Source organism: Hippocampus guttulatus, chromosome 3 (assembly GCF_054856545.1).
Source record: "Hippocampus guttulatus isolate MCC_2025c chromosome 3, RoL_Hgut_1.0, whole genome shotgun sequence".
NCBI lineage: Eukaryota > Metazoa > Chordata > Actinopteri > Syngnathiformes > Syngnathidae > Hippocampus > Hippocampus guttulatus.
In genome coordinates, this window is record NC_141263.1 from 3,639,484 (window position 1) to 3,655,187 (window position 15,704).

The 15,704-nt window shown below is 42.3% G+C and overlaps 1 protein-coding gene across 9 annotated transcripts in view; it reads right to left on the minus strand.

Moving 5' to 3' along the window:
• LOC147207159 (serine/threonine-protein kinase BRSK2-like) overlaps window positions 1–1,051 on the minus strand; it is a 117,844-nt gene extending 116,793 nt beyond the window's left edge. For all 9 annotated transcript variants that reach the window (XM_086106288.1, XM_086106282.1, XM_086106286.1 and 6 more), the window contains exon 1: window positions 649–1,051. In XM_086106288.1, the coding sequence (XP_085962414.1) occupies window positions 649–742 (94 nt within the window). In that variant the 5' untranslated portion in view covers window positions 743–1,051. The remainder of the gene's footprint in view (window positions 1–648) is intronic.
• Between the last annotated feature and the right edge of the window lie 14,653 nt (window positions 1,052–15,704).

Consider the following 15,704-nt stretch of genomic DNA (forward strand, 5'->3'; position numbering starts at 1 on the left):
TTGAAAATTTCGTGGGTTTTTTTCTGCCGTTATTTTGACATATAAAATGCTTTGGTATGTTATAAGGATTTTTTGCTCTTTATAAGGATTTTTTTGGTAGTTTATACAGGTTGGCGCTCCGAAAAGTTTACAGGTATGTTTTAGGGTGAACAGATCCGGAGTTATCACTAAATCTGGCGCCGTGGTGAAGAAGTAAACGAAACACCAACAACAACCACAAAGTTGAATCAACTTGTCAAGCTAATACAAAGGCTCACAATTGAGGACGTGCGTGTGCGTGCGTCAGCCCGAACTGATATTCGGACAGTGCAACGGCCTCTGCGGAGAGCAGCCATGTGATGAATGGATGCTATAAGGGAATTACATGCCATTATCACTGTGCGCTCTGCCTGACAACAAGGATTAAAGGCATACTACCACCACCAGCACCGTCATCATCACCACAAGGAGAGCGACCTTCACCGCACAGCCGCAAACGCAACATTCACATCTGAAATTCCAGGCGTTCCTCACTTCCCATTGCCCACATCCCGACAACCTCAAGACACAGCCTTCGATTCACATGCTATGTCAGCAAGGCAGGTGCGGCGATGACGAGGACCAACAAGGCAGCCGCATCCGCCGCTATAGCTACTCGGGATCACTAACCTGTTTGTCCTTTTCCCAGCGTCTTCTCCAAGCGATAGGGTCCCACATAGTTGGCACAATGCCCACTGTTAGCCTCCTTGCCCGATGATGACATGTTGAGGCGTGAACTGATACGCGGGAGCGAGGGTATATTTCTTGTCCAACTTGGACACGTTTCTGGGGAGAGAACCGCAATCGTGCTGCGCAGTGGAGTTTGCCTCTGTCGGCGTGTCCGGAGGTACGCCCGCTTGCGTGTATATCCACGTCCCTTCCTTGCTGTCCTCGGATCTAGTCGTCCTCAAGGCGGTTCAGTTGAAGGTTTTGAACCGGAGTATCATGGCGGTAGAGTCCGCGGAGCGGTGCGCTGCAGCGCCGTTGGGTGTGAACTGATGATGGGACAGCATCAACCGCCGTTGTCTCTGTAGCGCCCTACACCCCGATGTGAAAATGATGCTGTGTACTTCCGTCTGTTTCTTTCAAAATAAAAGCTTTGAACGTCCCTCAGCCACAGGCAACCTCCCCAGGACAGTTTTGCTGTCGTTTTCAAAGGAGCGCCACACGTTGTTGCTTGGTTTTCTTTTCCCCCCGAAGCACTTTGCCAGAGCAAAATCACGTGGAGGAAGTCACCTTTGCAAATGTTCACCTCCACTTATAAAATGGACATCTTACAAAAATAGACAAAATTTTCAGTTAATGCATGTTTACTTTCATGCTGGGATGAGTGAAAAGTGGCATAATAAAATACATGTTCTTGATTTTGTAGTTGTCGTTTGTTGTTGTTCTCACTGTTGTTCTCACTGTAAGGCAGTGGTCACCAAACTACGGCCCGCGGGCCGGGTCTGGCCCGCCTCCACATTTGGTCCGGCCCCCCTGAACAATACCAGAGTCTTTTGATTTATTTTTCATCTATGTATATTTGTATTTTATCATAAAATTCGGCTTTTGCAATAAAATATTCCTTAGTTATGAACTATTTTCATGATTAACTATTAGCTCGTAACAATTTCATAAACACATATACATTTGTTCCATCCTTCTGCGGTCTGTGCCGTTATCTGGAAACCCCAGGAAAAAAAATCCTAAACCCGTCTCTCTCAAAGAGAACGAAAAGGTGAGGTAAGAGAAAAAAAAATTATTCAGAATACAGGGAATTTAACCCAAAATGGAGAAACGATTTTTTTTTCAATGCAAAGAAAAGATTGTCTGTCTCATCTGTCGGTGGCAGTATTCAAAGAATACAATCTGCGGAGACACTACGAATCCCGTCACGACAACAAGTACGATTTTTTGCATGGGCAAATGAGAGCAGACAAACTCTCAATGCTAAAAAGAGGAACGTTAGCTCAGCAAAATACATTTGTACGCAAAGCTCAGCTGAACCAGCCATCTGTTCGGGCTAGCTTTCGGTTTGCTCAACTGATAGCAAGCAGCGGTAAGGAGAGTTTGTCAAGAAATGCATGAATGCTGTCGCGGAGGTGGTGTGTCCCGAGAAGGTAAGACGTCTTTAATACCGCGAGTGTATCAAAAAAAGTTATTTGATTTTGTGTGGGTTTCTGGGAAACAATACATTTTTACGTCAAGGTACTCTTGCAGTCACACTTTTGCTGTTACAAACTGCCCCCCCCCCATCAGAGAAGCGAAAAGTTATGTGGCCCTCACAGGAAAAAGTTTGGGGACCACTGCTGTAAGGCATTGAAGATCAGCCTGTGTCAGTCGGTTGAAGTGTTGAATCACACAACAACAACAACTTTAATCCTTTTTTTTGTTTTTAGTCAAGGCTCAAATCCTTATTGTGAAATTCTCTGAATACTATTTCTGCGGATCACTGTATGGTGCAGATTGTCCTGTGGATGCAATTTTATTGTTTTTGAGATGTGCTACTTTCCTCTTTCTGAGGTCATTACCAGGCAGATAACTTGCATACAATTTTGGTTTGGCCGTTGTGACATGGTGCTTCAAGTTGCTTTGTTTAAAAGAGGCGCCAGCTTCATTTGCAAATTTAGCTTACACACATGAAATAGCAAAATAGTCCCGCCAGGCAGAGATAAATAAGTGCATACAATTTAATTAGATGTTTTTATACATACTTTGACTGGTGCATTCACCCACATTCATAACCAATCCTGACATGTTTCAACACTCAAAACCAATATAAAATCTGCCAACTCGCATGTCTTTCTAAGGTGTTGTGTCACCCTGGCCATACCACTGAAATACTTCTGGCTATGCCCCTGCTCACACCCCCTTCTACGGCAAGCAACAAAGAACTCCAACGGTGGGTCTGACAAACAGCAATTCGCATTCACGTAGTGTGGTTGACTTGCTGGTTGTGTTCGATGGACCAATACAGTTTCCGAGGCTGAGACGGCCTTTTGTATATTTGTCAAGTTCCAAGTGAAGGTCTTGTAGACTGTTTGGGCAAACGCAGATGATACATGACATACTTTAGCTGTTGCTTTTTCATAGTCCATCCATCCATTTTCTAAAGTGCTTCTCATTACCAGGCTTGGCTCGAGCTTATTCGTAGGGTAATTATAGATTTCTGTCATGCTTCATGTAACACAGTCACTTTAGAAATTTTGCATCTGTGTGGGGCCGCAGAGACTTTGTATGCAGTCATGTGACTGGCTGACTTCTTACAATAAGCAGGGGTCTGTTTCACAAAGCAGGTTTAGTAATAACTCTGAATTGGTAAACCCTAAAGTGAAGGAAACTTAAATTTTCCGTTAAAAAAATGGGAGGAACCCTCATTGAATCGGGGATCCTTCGATGCTGGCTTTCCGTAGTTGTGGTGCACGCGCTTAACTCCAGATGTTGACACAGATTTGTTTAAAGTGTTTAAAATCCACTGTTCTGAAACCGGAAAACTCAAGGTTCACTATCTCAACTCAGAGGTCAGCATTAGACACAAGAGTTTGTTGAATACACTCTTTGAAAAGCGGACCGCTGGTGTTCAAAAAAAAAAAAAATCTCATGTTGGATGGTTGATACAGGATTATGTGACAGGAAGACAGGAAGAATCTTTTGTTACTCTCGCTGGGGACAGGGGTTTTGTTTGAGCGGCACATTCAATTTGTTTCTAGCTAACATCCCTTAACCTCACCACCAAACATGCCCATATCAGTAGACCGGGTTGGTGAAATGTTGGATATTCATCGGCATTGTTTTTTGTCGAGAGTTAAAAATAGAGAGATTTAAAAAAACAAATTTTCTTCTGTTTCAGCACAAACAATATGAGGCCAATCTGTAGACAGAGCCCGATGAAGGCCAGAGAGAGAGAGATTGAGGACTTTGGAGACACTATCTTTCAGAGAGAACACAGAGCAGGAAAGAGACACGGAAGAGGCAGAGAACGATTATCAGTGTGAGATGTTGAGTCGGGTCGGTGTTATACTACTGTTGCAAGGCCTAATTTAATCACAGAGGGCCGAATTCACAAAAGGATCGCATGGCTTTTGGTCAGCGCTAACTGAAAAAAATTGAGCAAACAAATAGCATCTAATCAACAAAGCAGGCGCAGATGGTGAAATGCGTCACTAATTGGGATGCCAAGGAGAATGCGTCTCGGTGCAACGGTGGTATTTGCACATATTTAAATGAGGTAATATGCCTAAATTTGGCAGAGAAATTACCCACCTTTATGCAAATGAGTCTAATTGATAAACAACGTCGAATTCACTAACACCATCGCTAATAGCCGCATACACTTTTGGGGCTGCAAAGAACGTGTGGAGTTTGCATGTTCCCCCCATGCCTGCGTGGGTTTTCTCCAGGTACTCCGGTTTTCTGCCACATTGTAAAATCATGCACGGCAGGTTAATGGACACAAAATTGTCACTAAAGTTTTTGCAATCTTACCTAAGCTATCAGTGCATTTTGTTTTCATAGTTTGACCAGTGATTTTTTTTCCTTCACAGTATGAGTACTATACGAGTTAATATATCCATCCATCCATTTTCCGAACCGCTTGATCCTCACAAGGGTCGCGGGGGGTGCTGGAGCCTATCCCAGCCATCTCCGGGCAGTAGGCGGGGGACACCCTGAATCAGTTGCCAGCCAATCGCAGGGCACACAGAGACGAACAACCATCCACGCCCACACTCACACCTAGGGACAATTTAGAGCGTCCAATCAGCCTGACATGCATGTTTTTTTTGGAATGCGGGAGGAAACCGGAGCACCCGGAGAAAACCCACGCAGGCCCGGGGAGAACATGCAAACTCCACACAGGGAGGCCGGAGCTGGAATCGAACCCGGTACCTCTGCACTGTGAAGCCGACGTGCTAACCACTGGACTACCGGGCCACCCTCGAGTTAATATATGAGGTCAACTATTTTTGTGTGCACAGAATTAGTTTGTTTGGTTGATGTTGTATTGTACCGTTCTCACTAAGACATCTGTACTTAGTCTGAGCTAGACAGCGAGATAAACCTATAATGTTATAATCTATAGTTGGCAGCTTTAATGAACAGCCTTAACATCAGACAGATCGTTTGTCCCCATTTGTTAGTAATTAGTATTCTTGTTTTATTGTAAAAAACTACATGCAATAATTTTTATACTTTCGTACGCTTTTTTTAATTGGTGTATGTTGAAGATTAAAATTGTTGTATTTCAGCTGCATTTTTTTTTTTTGAAACACAGCTGTCAAATTAGCAAACAGGTGTGCACAAACACATTCGCTTGCATGTTAGGATGCATGATTCATTTCAGGTCAAGATATGAATGGGAAGGAGTGACATCATATATCAAACCACATTCCAAATTTGAAAAACATAAAAGTTTACAAAGTGTTACAAAGACTCCAAGAAAATATCCAGATAATGCGGTCATATTTTCATTTAAAAATGTAACAGACTGTCTCAATGCAAGTATGTATGGACTGTTGATTTGTAAAATTACTCATTTGATCAATTTAGGGTCATTTGATAATTAAATGAAGTTAGGATTATTTATATCTCAGTGTGTTTTGTGCGTGCATGTGCGTGTGTGGGTGCGAGAAAGACAGAGAGAAAACTGGAGAGAAAAAAGAAAGTGAGAGAGCAGTAATGAGAGAGAGGGTGATGGTGAGGGAGAGGGTGTGGCAGGAGAGAGAGTGGGTGAGGGTGAGAGAGAGAGCGAAATAGAGAGAGAGAGAGAGAGACAGAGAGACAGAGAGCTTGACCACATTTACTGGATTTGGCAGTTGGTGAGAACATTGAGCTATATGTCTCCTCCACAACAAAAGGCAACACACTTTATGGCAGATGGATCCCGGGTCCTGCTACCACCCTCTCTCTCCCCCAACCCCATCTGCCTCCCTCTTATCTACTCACAAATACACCCCCCCCCCCACCCCTACAACTGTATCCCAAACAAAGACGGGGCCACCATAGTATTATGTCAGACCCAGTTGCCAAGAGACAGCTTCTACCCAAATTATTTCCTTTTAATTTAAAGTGACACCAACAACACCAGTAACACTCCCCCCACAACAGCCACCCAAAATGTGAGCTGGGGGAGGTTGTGGCCCTCATGCACTGATCAATTTTGAGTTTTCTCCTCAATTCAGGACTCCGTGGTGTTCCCCCTCGATGGTTTTAATGGCTCGTAGTTGTAGCAGACGGTAAATGCAGCACCTATACAAGTGAGACATTCTAATCGCCTCAAATGTGGAATAATGCGTCTTAAATATCCTAGTCCTACAAGGGGCCTGACTGACTGACATGATAAAGTGTCTGTGTTAGCACAACAGTGGAGTTTTTTTAGCGAACAAGGAAGGGCCATTAAGGCAGTGAACATAACAGTGCTTTGCCAGCCACAAGACTAGACAAGAGCACTTTTATTCATCCAGTCAATGCCGAAAGCTAAGCAAAGTTACAGTAACAAACAAATGCTACATTTGCTAATGATAACCACAGCAAAAATGCAACTTGAATGTGTGTTTTCATTTTTTATTTATTTTTTAGACTGGACCAATTTTTGAACACCATCTTGTGTTTTTTGGGCTGGCACAAGACAATCATTCTTGTTGCCAACAAAATAATTTGGCCATGGATGGAGAATATCAGGCGTCTGTGAATTCGATTGTTGTGGTCATTAATGCTCTGAATTATCTTGCTGATGTAATGTTCATCGTTAATACATAGTTTTCAAACAGTTACCCTTGAAACATTATACTTTTGAGTTTCAGAATTCTTGATTATGAATACAGTATCAGTCCAAATCGAAAAATGCGTTCCCTTGATGAATGTTTACAGAACCCAAAATTAGTTACCGTGGTTTCCCATTGGGTAATCCGACAGAACCGAAAAACGGTTACCGTGAATTTCTCAAATCCTCAGGCCTGCGACTGAATTATTTACATTTTTGCAGCATTTGTTTATAATTGTATATACATGTTGTTGTTTGTGTTATTATCATATGCAATTGAATAAGTAGACCGTTTCAGAATTCGAAATTTGGGACTCTCTGAATGCATAATGGGACTCTTACTTTTCTGATCAGCGAGTCCCTGGGACTCGCTGCCGGTCAACTGTAAAATTATCATTGAGCACCTCCAAATCTGAAACCACGGTCCTCAGATGGAAAAGGGTGGAGTGCCCTCTCCAGTTGGGGGATAAGATCCTGCCTCAAACGAGGAGAAAAGTATCTTGGGGGGTGAAGATGGAACGGGAGATTGACAGGTGGATCGGTGCGGCACTTACAGTGAAATGGCATCTGGAACGGTCTATCGTGGTGAAGAGGGAGCTGAGCCGGAAGGCAAAGCTCTCAATTTAGCGGTCTACCTACGTTCCTACCCTCACTTATGGTCATAAGCTGTGGGTCGTGACTGAAAGAATAAAATCCCACATACAAGCGGCCAGAATGAGTTTCATCGGCAGGGTGTCGGGCTCCTCCCTTTGAGATATCAAACTCAACTCTGAGCCCGGTCATTGCATGGGCTCAGAGTTGAGCCACTGCTCTTCTGCATTGAGGGAAGCAGGGTGAGGTGGTTGAGGCATCTTGCTAGGATGCAACCTGGAGGATTCCCTGGGGAGGTATTTTTATAAGTACACCTTTTCATAACACTGTATACTTATTAACGTATAAGAGAATAAAAAAGAAAGAAATATGGACCAATTTACAACAAAGAATAGCTTTAGTAACTGTAACAGAAAAGATTTTAAAGTGCATCTGAAATTTTAAAATAAAATAAAATCCTTAATTTAACAATAAATATTTTTTGACTGACCATGTGTTAAAGGCCAAGTGTGAAGTAATTTCATGAAATGCCAAATAGGGCCACGGTGAAAGTACTTAAACATTGTCCACCAAATAAAGCATGAAAAAATAATTTATATGATGTATATTTGACAAAATAATCGATTTTCCGAAGTTCCAGCCTGAAAGGGGAGGAACCCGCAAGTGATACGTCACACATGGAGAATAGCGATGGCATTTCAAACAATGATTCAAACAGTGATACAAGCGATAGATCGAGCGCAAGTGAGGATATCCAAGTTTTTGAAGAGCTGGAGGATGAGGAGGAGATTGGAATTTTACATGTTGGACCTTACATGTACGAGCCAGACGCTAATCAGGATGCAAACAATGTGCCCAGACTACCTGACATCGAATGGAGACAAGACCCATCGAGATTACAAGATTGGTAAAATATAGGCTGCTATTATTTTTATGATTTGAAGATGCAGGCATGTGCACATAATTTTATGTTTTTGTCTATCTGATGACATTATTTTACAAAAATAATCAGACTTCATGTTCAAGCAGTTAGCTTACTCGATACTTGAGTATTCTTTTTCGCAAATAATTTTTTGACTTGTACTTGAGTTTTTGAATGACTTTTTAAAACTTTTGTCCAGTATTCCATCCATATACTTGTATATTTTGAATCAAATGTTTTCATAAACAACAGAATTATTGATTGATGGGTATAGCAATATGCTTGTTTAATACAATTTATGCTCATGGTGTCATCGCTCAGTATTTTACTTTTTTAATTTTTTTTTTTTCAGGTGTACCTGTGGTAAATGCCAGCATATGCCTACAGCAGTTGAATGTGTTTGCTGCCATGAAATTCAAGAAGTAGTGACTGTACGTCGACAAGGAGAGGAACACTTCAATCAGGTGCTGGACTGCATCACCGACCATCCTGGACTCAGTGCTGTGTGCCTAGACCAGTGGTGGGCAAACTACGGCCCGCGGGCCGAATCCGGCCCGTTGGTCTTTTTAATCCGGCCCGTCGAAGGTTGGTCCACAATTAAGGTTCGATGTGAATGATTGCATTCATTTCAATTGGACTTGTAATGACAGACATTTCACCGCCAGGTGGCGCATTGACTTGAAGTTGCAGAACACGGGGGGGCGGGGCAATCTTTTCGACCACCTAGTACCTCTGTATCGCTCTACTTCTACTGGTCTGATCACGACCCATCTGCAGCGATGCACAGACTAAAATAGGTCATCAACAACACTTTTGTCATTTAAAAAAAGTATATTAATACCGTACTTTCATGCTTTTGTTCTGTTGATGTTTGATATGGACTGTCAACAAATACCGTTTTTTTTTTTAATGTACCATAGCTCGCCCTTCTGTCAAATTTTAAAAGTCAATGCGGCCCCCCAGCCAAAAAGTTTGCCCACCCCTGGCCTAGACCCATATGTATTACAGGTGGCATGGATGACCTACAAGCAGCAGTACAAAGGCAAGGCATTTGATGGGCCACAGGATGCGCTGGTGCTGGAAGTTTCTTGGTCAGGACAACCGTGTTATGCTCCCAACATGCGCCATGTCTTGTATCAGGGCACATTTTCCACCACTAGGAGAAGAGGAGTCAGCTGTATTCAAAGGGTTTCGTGTTTCACAGAGAAATGTTCCAGAACTGTGATTTATTTCCTGAGGAATCTATTCTGGTGCTCGGCAATAACAGCTGACTTGTCCGGCCTGTTCAGTGCTGCTGTCAGAAATTGCGGGTCAACACACACATCACCATTTCTGTACTTATTTTGAATGGCAGTCAGTTTTATCACCTCTTACAGGCAGTCATTCACATAGTCTACAAAAAACCCCCCAAAAAAACATATTGGGATGATAAATATTTGGACGACATATGGATTATACTCAGTATGTCATGCATTTGCCTGGAATTACTTTTTATTTCATAACTTACCATAAGTTGTATCCACCAGTATCTTTCTCAGAGAATACCCACCACTCTTATATTTGGGATAAACGATACAGTAGGAGTGCATTCCTTCCTTTGTCACTTTCTGTGGTCTGCCAGCATTTTCATTGTAATGCAGAGCAGCAAGAATTATTCTGGAATAGAACAAAAAATGCCTTATCTTATTAAAAAATTGTCAAATTGTGATGAAATAACTTTATGTCTCAAAGTTCTACATTTCACTATCGTCTACATTTCATGCATGTCAGTTTTCTTTAACACACCTGCTTTTCATTCCTTTGTATGAGAAGTGGTACATCTTTGGGACAAAGTCCTTCACCACACTGTGAAAAGCTTCCACGCCACTGGTTTGTCCGAAGTGAGACACTTCATGACATTGTTGACAAACATGGTCTTTGTCAGGATTTCCACCACTGCGACATTGACTTCAGTACCTTTAAATGAATTCACAAGGTATGACAATATTTTTATTTTTTAGGGTTAACTAGCAGGCAACATCGAACAAAAAAAGTGGCAATAGCCACGCTTTTTCTCTAGTAATTGGAGGATGTAAACAACTATCGTGCACATTCTGCAGGTGGTTCACACATGCCAGCCACTTCTGCTTCTTTTCCTCCGGTGTCTGGGAGGAAAGTGCACACCAGTACAAATGGCACTTCAAACTTTGTACCCAATCCTTCAGGATCGACATGCTCTTCTTTTTGGCCAAGGAGTCCAGTTTCTTGCACATACCTGTATATTTAATATCTTCCGAACCGCTTCATCCTCACCAGGGTCGCGGGGGGCGCTGGAGCCCATCCCAGCTGCCCTTGGGCAGTAGGCAGGGGACACCCCGAATTGGTTGCCAGGGCACACAGAGACGAACAACCATGCACGCCCACACCCACACCTAGGGACAATTTAGAGTGACCAATCAGCCTGCCATGCATGTTTTTGGAATGTGGGAGGAAACCGGAGTACCCGGAGAAAACCCACGCAGGCCCGGGGAGAACATGCAAACTCCACACAGCATACCTGTCAACTTTTCGGAGCGCCAACTTGTATAAACTACCAAAAAAATCTGTATAAAGAGCAAAAAAATCCTTATAACATACCAAAGCATTTTATGTCAAAATAACGGCACAGAAAAAAACCCACGAAATTTTCAATTATATTTATTGTAGATCTCCATAATACAATGTCTGGTTAATGTCTAATCATCATTCTACTTAGTGGCATTACTGTGTTCAGAGTTGTATTCCGGAAATGAAAGCATTCGAGTAGACGAGCACCGTTCTGGGCAAAAGCAAACGGAACTACCTGTCAGGGGGGGGGGGGGGGGGGGGGGGGAGAATCCGTATGATTTGTGCGATACGGCCATATACGTAAGATTCACCACAAAATCCGTATGAACTATGGCTAAACCGTATGAGTTGACAGGTATGACACAGGGAGGCCGGAGCTGGAATTGAACCCAGTACCTCTGCACTGTGAAGTCGACGTGCTAACCACTGGACTACCGGGCTGCCCTGTATATTTAATATGATATGAAATCTCGTGAAGTGACGTGCATGATATATAAAAAAATCCCAAAACTATCGTATTTATAAACATTGAAATACAGTCTAAGCTTCATTCCAAGTCAAATATCACGTTGCTTATAAATGTGAGCATAGTGCCATCTACTGTATGCCATTAAGAGAGCAGTACACTGCATCGTCCTCCACTTTATCTGACTCTTAAAGAACAGAAGATTAATCACACCTGCATCAACATACAGCACGTTTTACTCACCCAATCCGTGGGTTAAAAAACTGAACTTTGTGCCAATGTCCTAATCAAAACATTTACCGATGTGCTGAGGCACACTATAAACTCGTGATAAATTCTACAGCCACAAACCCCAATCACAGAATTCAGACAGCATTTTTCTTCACTGTTCCCACAGGGGCATCCTGAGGGTTAAAATGGAAAGGAAAGCTACAGAAAAGTTTTCGGGTCAATGAAAAAATAAAAAAGTTGGCTAAATTCTCACTTTTAGCTCAAAATTCTGACTTTAAAGTGAGCATTCTGTCTTCCTGACTGATGCCAGAAAGAAGGTTAAAAGCAATTTGGGAAAATGGTTTGTATTGTTAAGATGACAGTGAAAATAAAATTCTATTCCAGGGATATGGATCATGCTTCTCCATCTAATTCAATTCCTTGGTGTTATGATGTACTTTTGCAATAATTGCCGATATAATCACTGATGCTGTTGTGATTTCAGAGAACTAGAAGACAAAGAGGAATGTAGAAGAGCCACAGACTGCAGTTGCACATTGTTCCATTGAGGAACAACAAGTGATATGATAATAATGATAATAATAATAATAATAATAATACATTTTATTTATAAGAGCCTTTCAAGACACCCAAGGACACTTTACAATAACAAAAACCACAAAACAATACGGGTTGAGCAGCGGCAGCCAAAACGCGCCAGCGTTCACTCAACCCGGAAGTCAGAAAGAGAACCACAAGGGAGGGAGAGGGGGAGAAAAAAAACCACGCTCGAACTACCCTCATTTTGAGGATAATTTGAGGTAGGCAAAAAACTCCTGCACAAGCATATGACAGCACAGTTCACAAGACATAAACAATGAAGACGGTGAAACAAGGGAATGTATGAAGGAGGGGGTGATGGTGGGGGACTAGCTTCCGTGCATACTTTCATCAGGGGAAGGTCGAGATAGCAGATGTTGTTTTGGTAGCAGGCTGCCCAAGAATTTAAGACAGCGTCAAGAAAGAGTCAAAAAGTGACAAGGTGATCATAATCATATGGGTCGACGATTTGATTATCGCGGCCAGCAATGAAATGATTTTGAAAGACGTGAAAGAGATGCTTTCTGTAAAGTTCAAAATGAAAGATCTTGGCACACACACTCAAGCATTTTCTAGGTATCGATTTCAATCCATCTGATGGATGTGTAAAAATGTCACAGGAGAAATACGTTAACAAGATATTAGAGCGTTTCAATATGCAAGACTGTAAAGTACAAAAAACGCTCTGTGAACAAAAGCTGGAATATTCAAATGATGCAGTGAAAATGAGTGATGTCAGAACCTACAGAGAAGCAAAAGGTAGCCTAATCTATCTGACCACTTGTACCAGGCCAGATTTAAGCTTTGTGGTAAGCAGGTTGTCACAGTATTTTGCAGAGCCGACAGAGGAGCAGTGGGTCACTGTGAAACATGTGTTAAGATACATAAAAGGCACTTCTGACAAAGTTAATTGAGTTTGCACCCAGTGTTCTTGGGATTTGAAATGTGTGAGACAGGGTCCACTTTGTTTTCTATTTTGGTGCATTTAATTTTGTTTACATTACAGCAAACTGAGTATAAGTAGGGGTGTTAAGAAACGATATCTTGTATCCTCATTTCTGTAATGATGTGATGTGTTCTTTATTTTGAACGGATCTGGCAACCCAAGATACTACGCCATATCCGGTCTGTACTCGGCGCGAAATACTTCTTCCTGTGCCGTAGTGATGAGAAGCGGCTGCTCTCTGTGCAGACGGCAAAGAAACATGCCACGAGTTTGAGTTAAGCAAGAAAATTCATCTCTCGTCGTTATTATCCCAAATGCATCCTGAACGAAGCGCACACCTCAACAGGTTATATCAGAATCAGAATCATCTTTATTGGCCAAGTATGTAGAACACACAAGGAATTTGTCTCCGGTATAACACGCTGCATTAGTATCATGACTGACCAAGATAATACTGTTGGATCAAATCAGCGAACAACAAATATTTAAGTCACTATTTCTTCACAGTAACTTCCCATGTAGAGTTTGTAACACGAACAGCCAAAGAAGGAGCTAAAACAATTCAACGGAGACTTGCTTTTCAGGTTTCTCAAATGCTGTCTGTTTCTATTAACTGCCCTAAAATATGGTGGTACAGAGTCCACTTCAGAATGCTGGAGGTTGACATGCAAGGTGAAGTGTGTCTTCTGCCCACATCTAGTCATGCCTGTATAACTTCCTCATGTCCGCAATGAAACTCTGTTTTATAGCCTGATGCGTCCTTGAAGCATACACATCAGTTAACCTTGCTAAATTAATGCCCAGGGCATAGGAATCCGGCAGTTGATACCAGCTAGAACCGGTGTAAATAGAAATGTATTGCCTAGTGCAAAGTCTCGATGCTGCACAACAGTTTCGGTTATGCCCTTCTGATAAGATAAATATGTTGTGAGTAGTTTGTGTCTTTGTACTTGCGACAACAGCCATTGTCTGTAACTCATTGGTGCCCGGAATATTCTGTGAATAAAAGCTTCGAAGAAACTGTTCATCGTCTCCAGCCTGTATTCGGATAACCAACATTCTCACTATCCGAAATTAAACGACCATGCATAAGAAACCCCCACCCCCGCACCCCTCCAACAAAGGTAAGTGAAATTTGGAGACGTGTGTTGGATTCACCTGGCGCTTTAAGAGGGGCGGGGCTGCCACTGACAGGTGACCGTTCGCGCGACGTATAAAAAGCAGCATCGCATTATGTTACGTTAGTGAATACACTCGCTTCGTCGTCGGCAGGGCCCAGTGGTAAGCCACGCGTGTGCTTTTCTTTACCAGATATGTAAAGTTAGCTTTTAGATTCGATCATGATCGGCTGCTATGTTTGTCTGCTTTGCATTGTGTCCGTTGTGCTTTATGTTTGCCGCATCGCTATGCAATCACAGTCAGTTGCCGTTCGCAATCGGCAATTTAAAGAGCCTGGGCTAAAGTGCTGCTAGAACAGTGGTGTCTTTATTTAACTCATTTTGGTGTAACCAGGTGAACCTTACTTAGACGTTTGTAGTGAAAGCTTCCTTGTTTAACAAATGTAGCACTGTCACTTTAAGAGCCACACTAGATCAAAACACGCGGGAACACATGCAGCGTGTGAGAATCAGACCAGGAAGGGAAGTAAGGGTGCACGTGAAGGAGGGTAGTCGCTGAACTGTGCCCTGTGATGTGTCGTTCGCGAACGAACCGGCTCTTAGAGCCGGCTCTTTGACGTAAACGACGGGAGCCGGGTCCTAATAGGGAGCCGCTCCGAATAGGAGCCACTTTTTTTTTCTTCTGTTTTTTTCCCCTCCTTCGGTTAAAACCACACGTGATTGGTTAAGATCCGTGGTAGAAGAGGGAGGGGGGGGGGTTACTTACACCCCCCCCCACACACACACACACGCTGCAGTGAGGAGAAGGGGGAGGAGTTAAAGACACAACAGCAGCACACGAACAGGGGAGACGAGAGAGCGCTCGATGGCGCGACAGAGAAAAAACAACACAATGGATAGGAAACGCAGTGAAATTTGGACTCATTTCAACTTAATTGATAGTTCAAAGGCAGCGTGTAGACTGTGCAAGGTTAAAATATCCAATATCAAATTTTAATTCATAATTTGTTTGTGGTAATCAAAGCTTACTTATGTTGTTTTACTGTACATAGTTAAAAGCTTATAAATATACACAATCAGAGATTGGAACTTTTTGTTGACCTTGTTTTGAGATGGGTCTTTGTTCTTGAACTTTGTAATTTATTTTTTTGTAGCACTCCATGTTGAGTATGTTCAGAAGAATATAAATCAAGCCATATAAATATTTGATACACTGTATATTTTTTACATTAGTAATTCATTTTACATTATTTTTGGTAAATTAATTTAAGCAACAACAAAAAACTGAGGAGCCAAAAGAACGGGCTCTCTGAAAAGAGCCGGAATTCCCATCACTAGTGCCCACTGCTTGTCCCAACTTGCTACACCCATGATCGTCGTCGTAACCCTGGCGATATTCAGGTAATTGGTAACTAGATTACCATGACGCATGTTAGGTGTTAATCTTGGACAGATGATTAATTAGTTGAATGGTATTTGTAGAGCACAATATCGTAGTTTGAAAT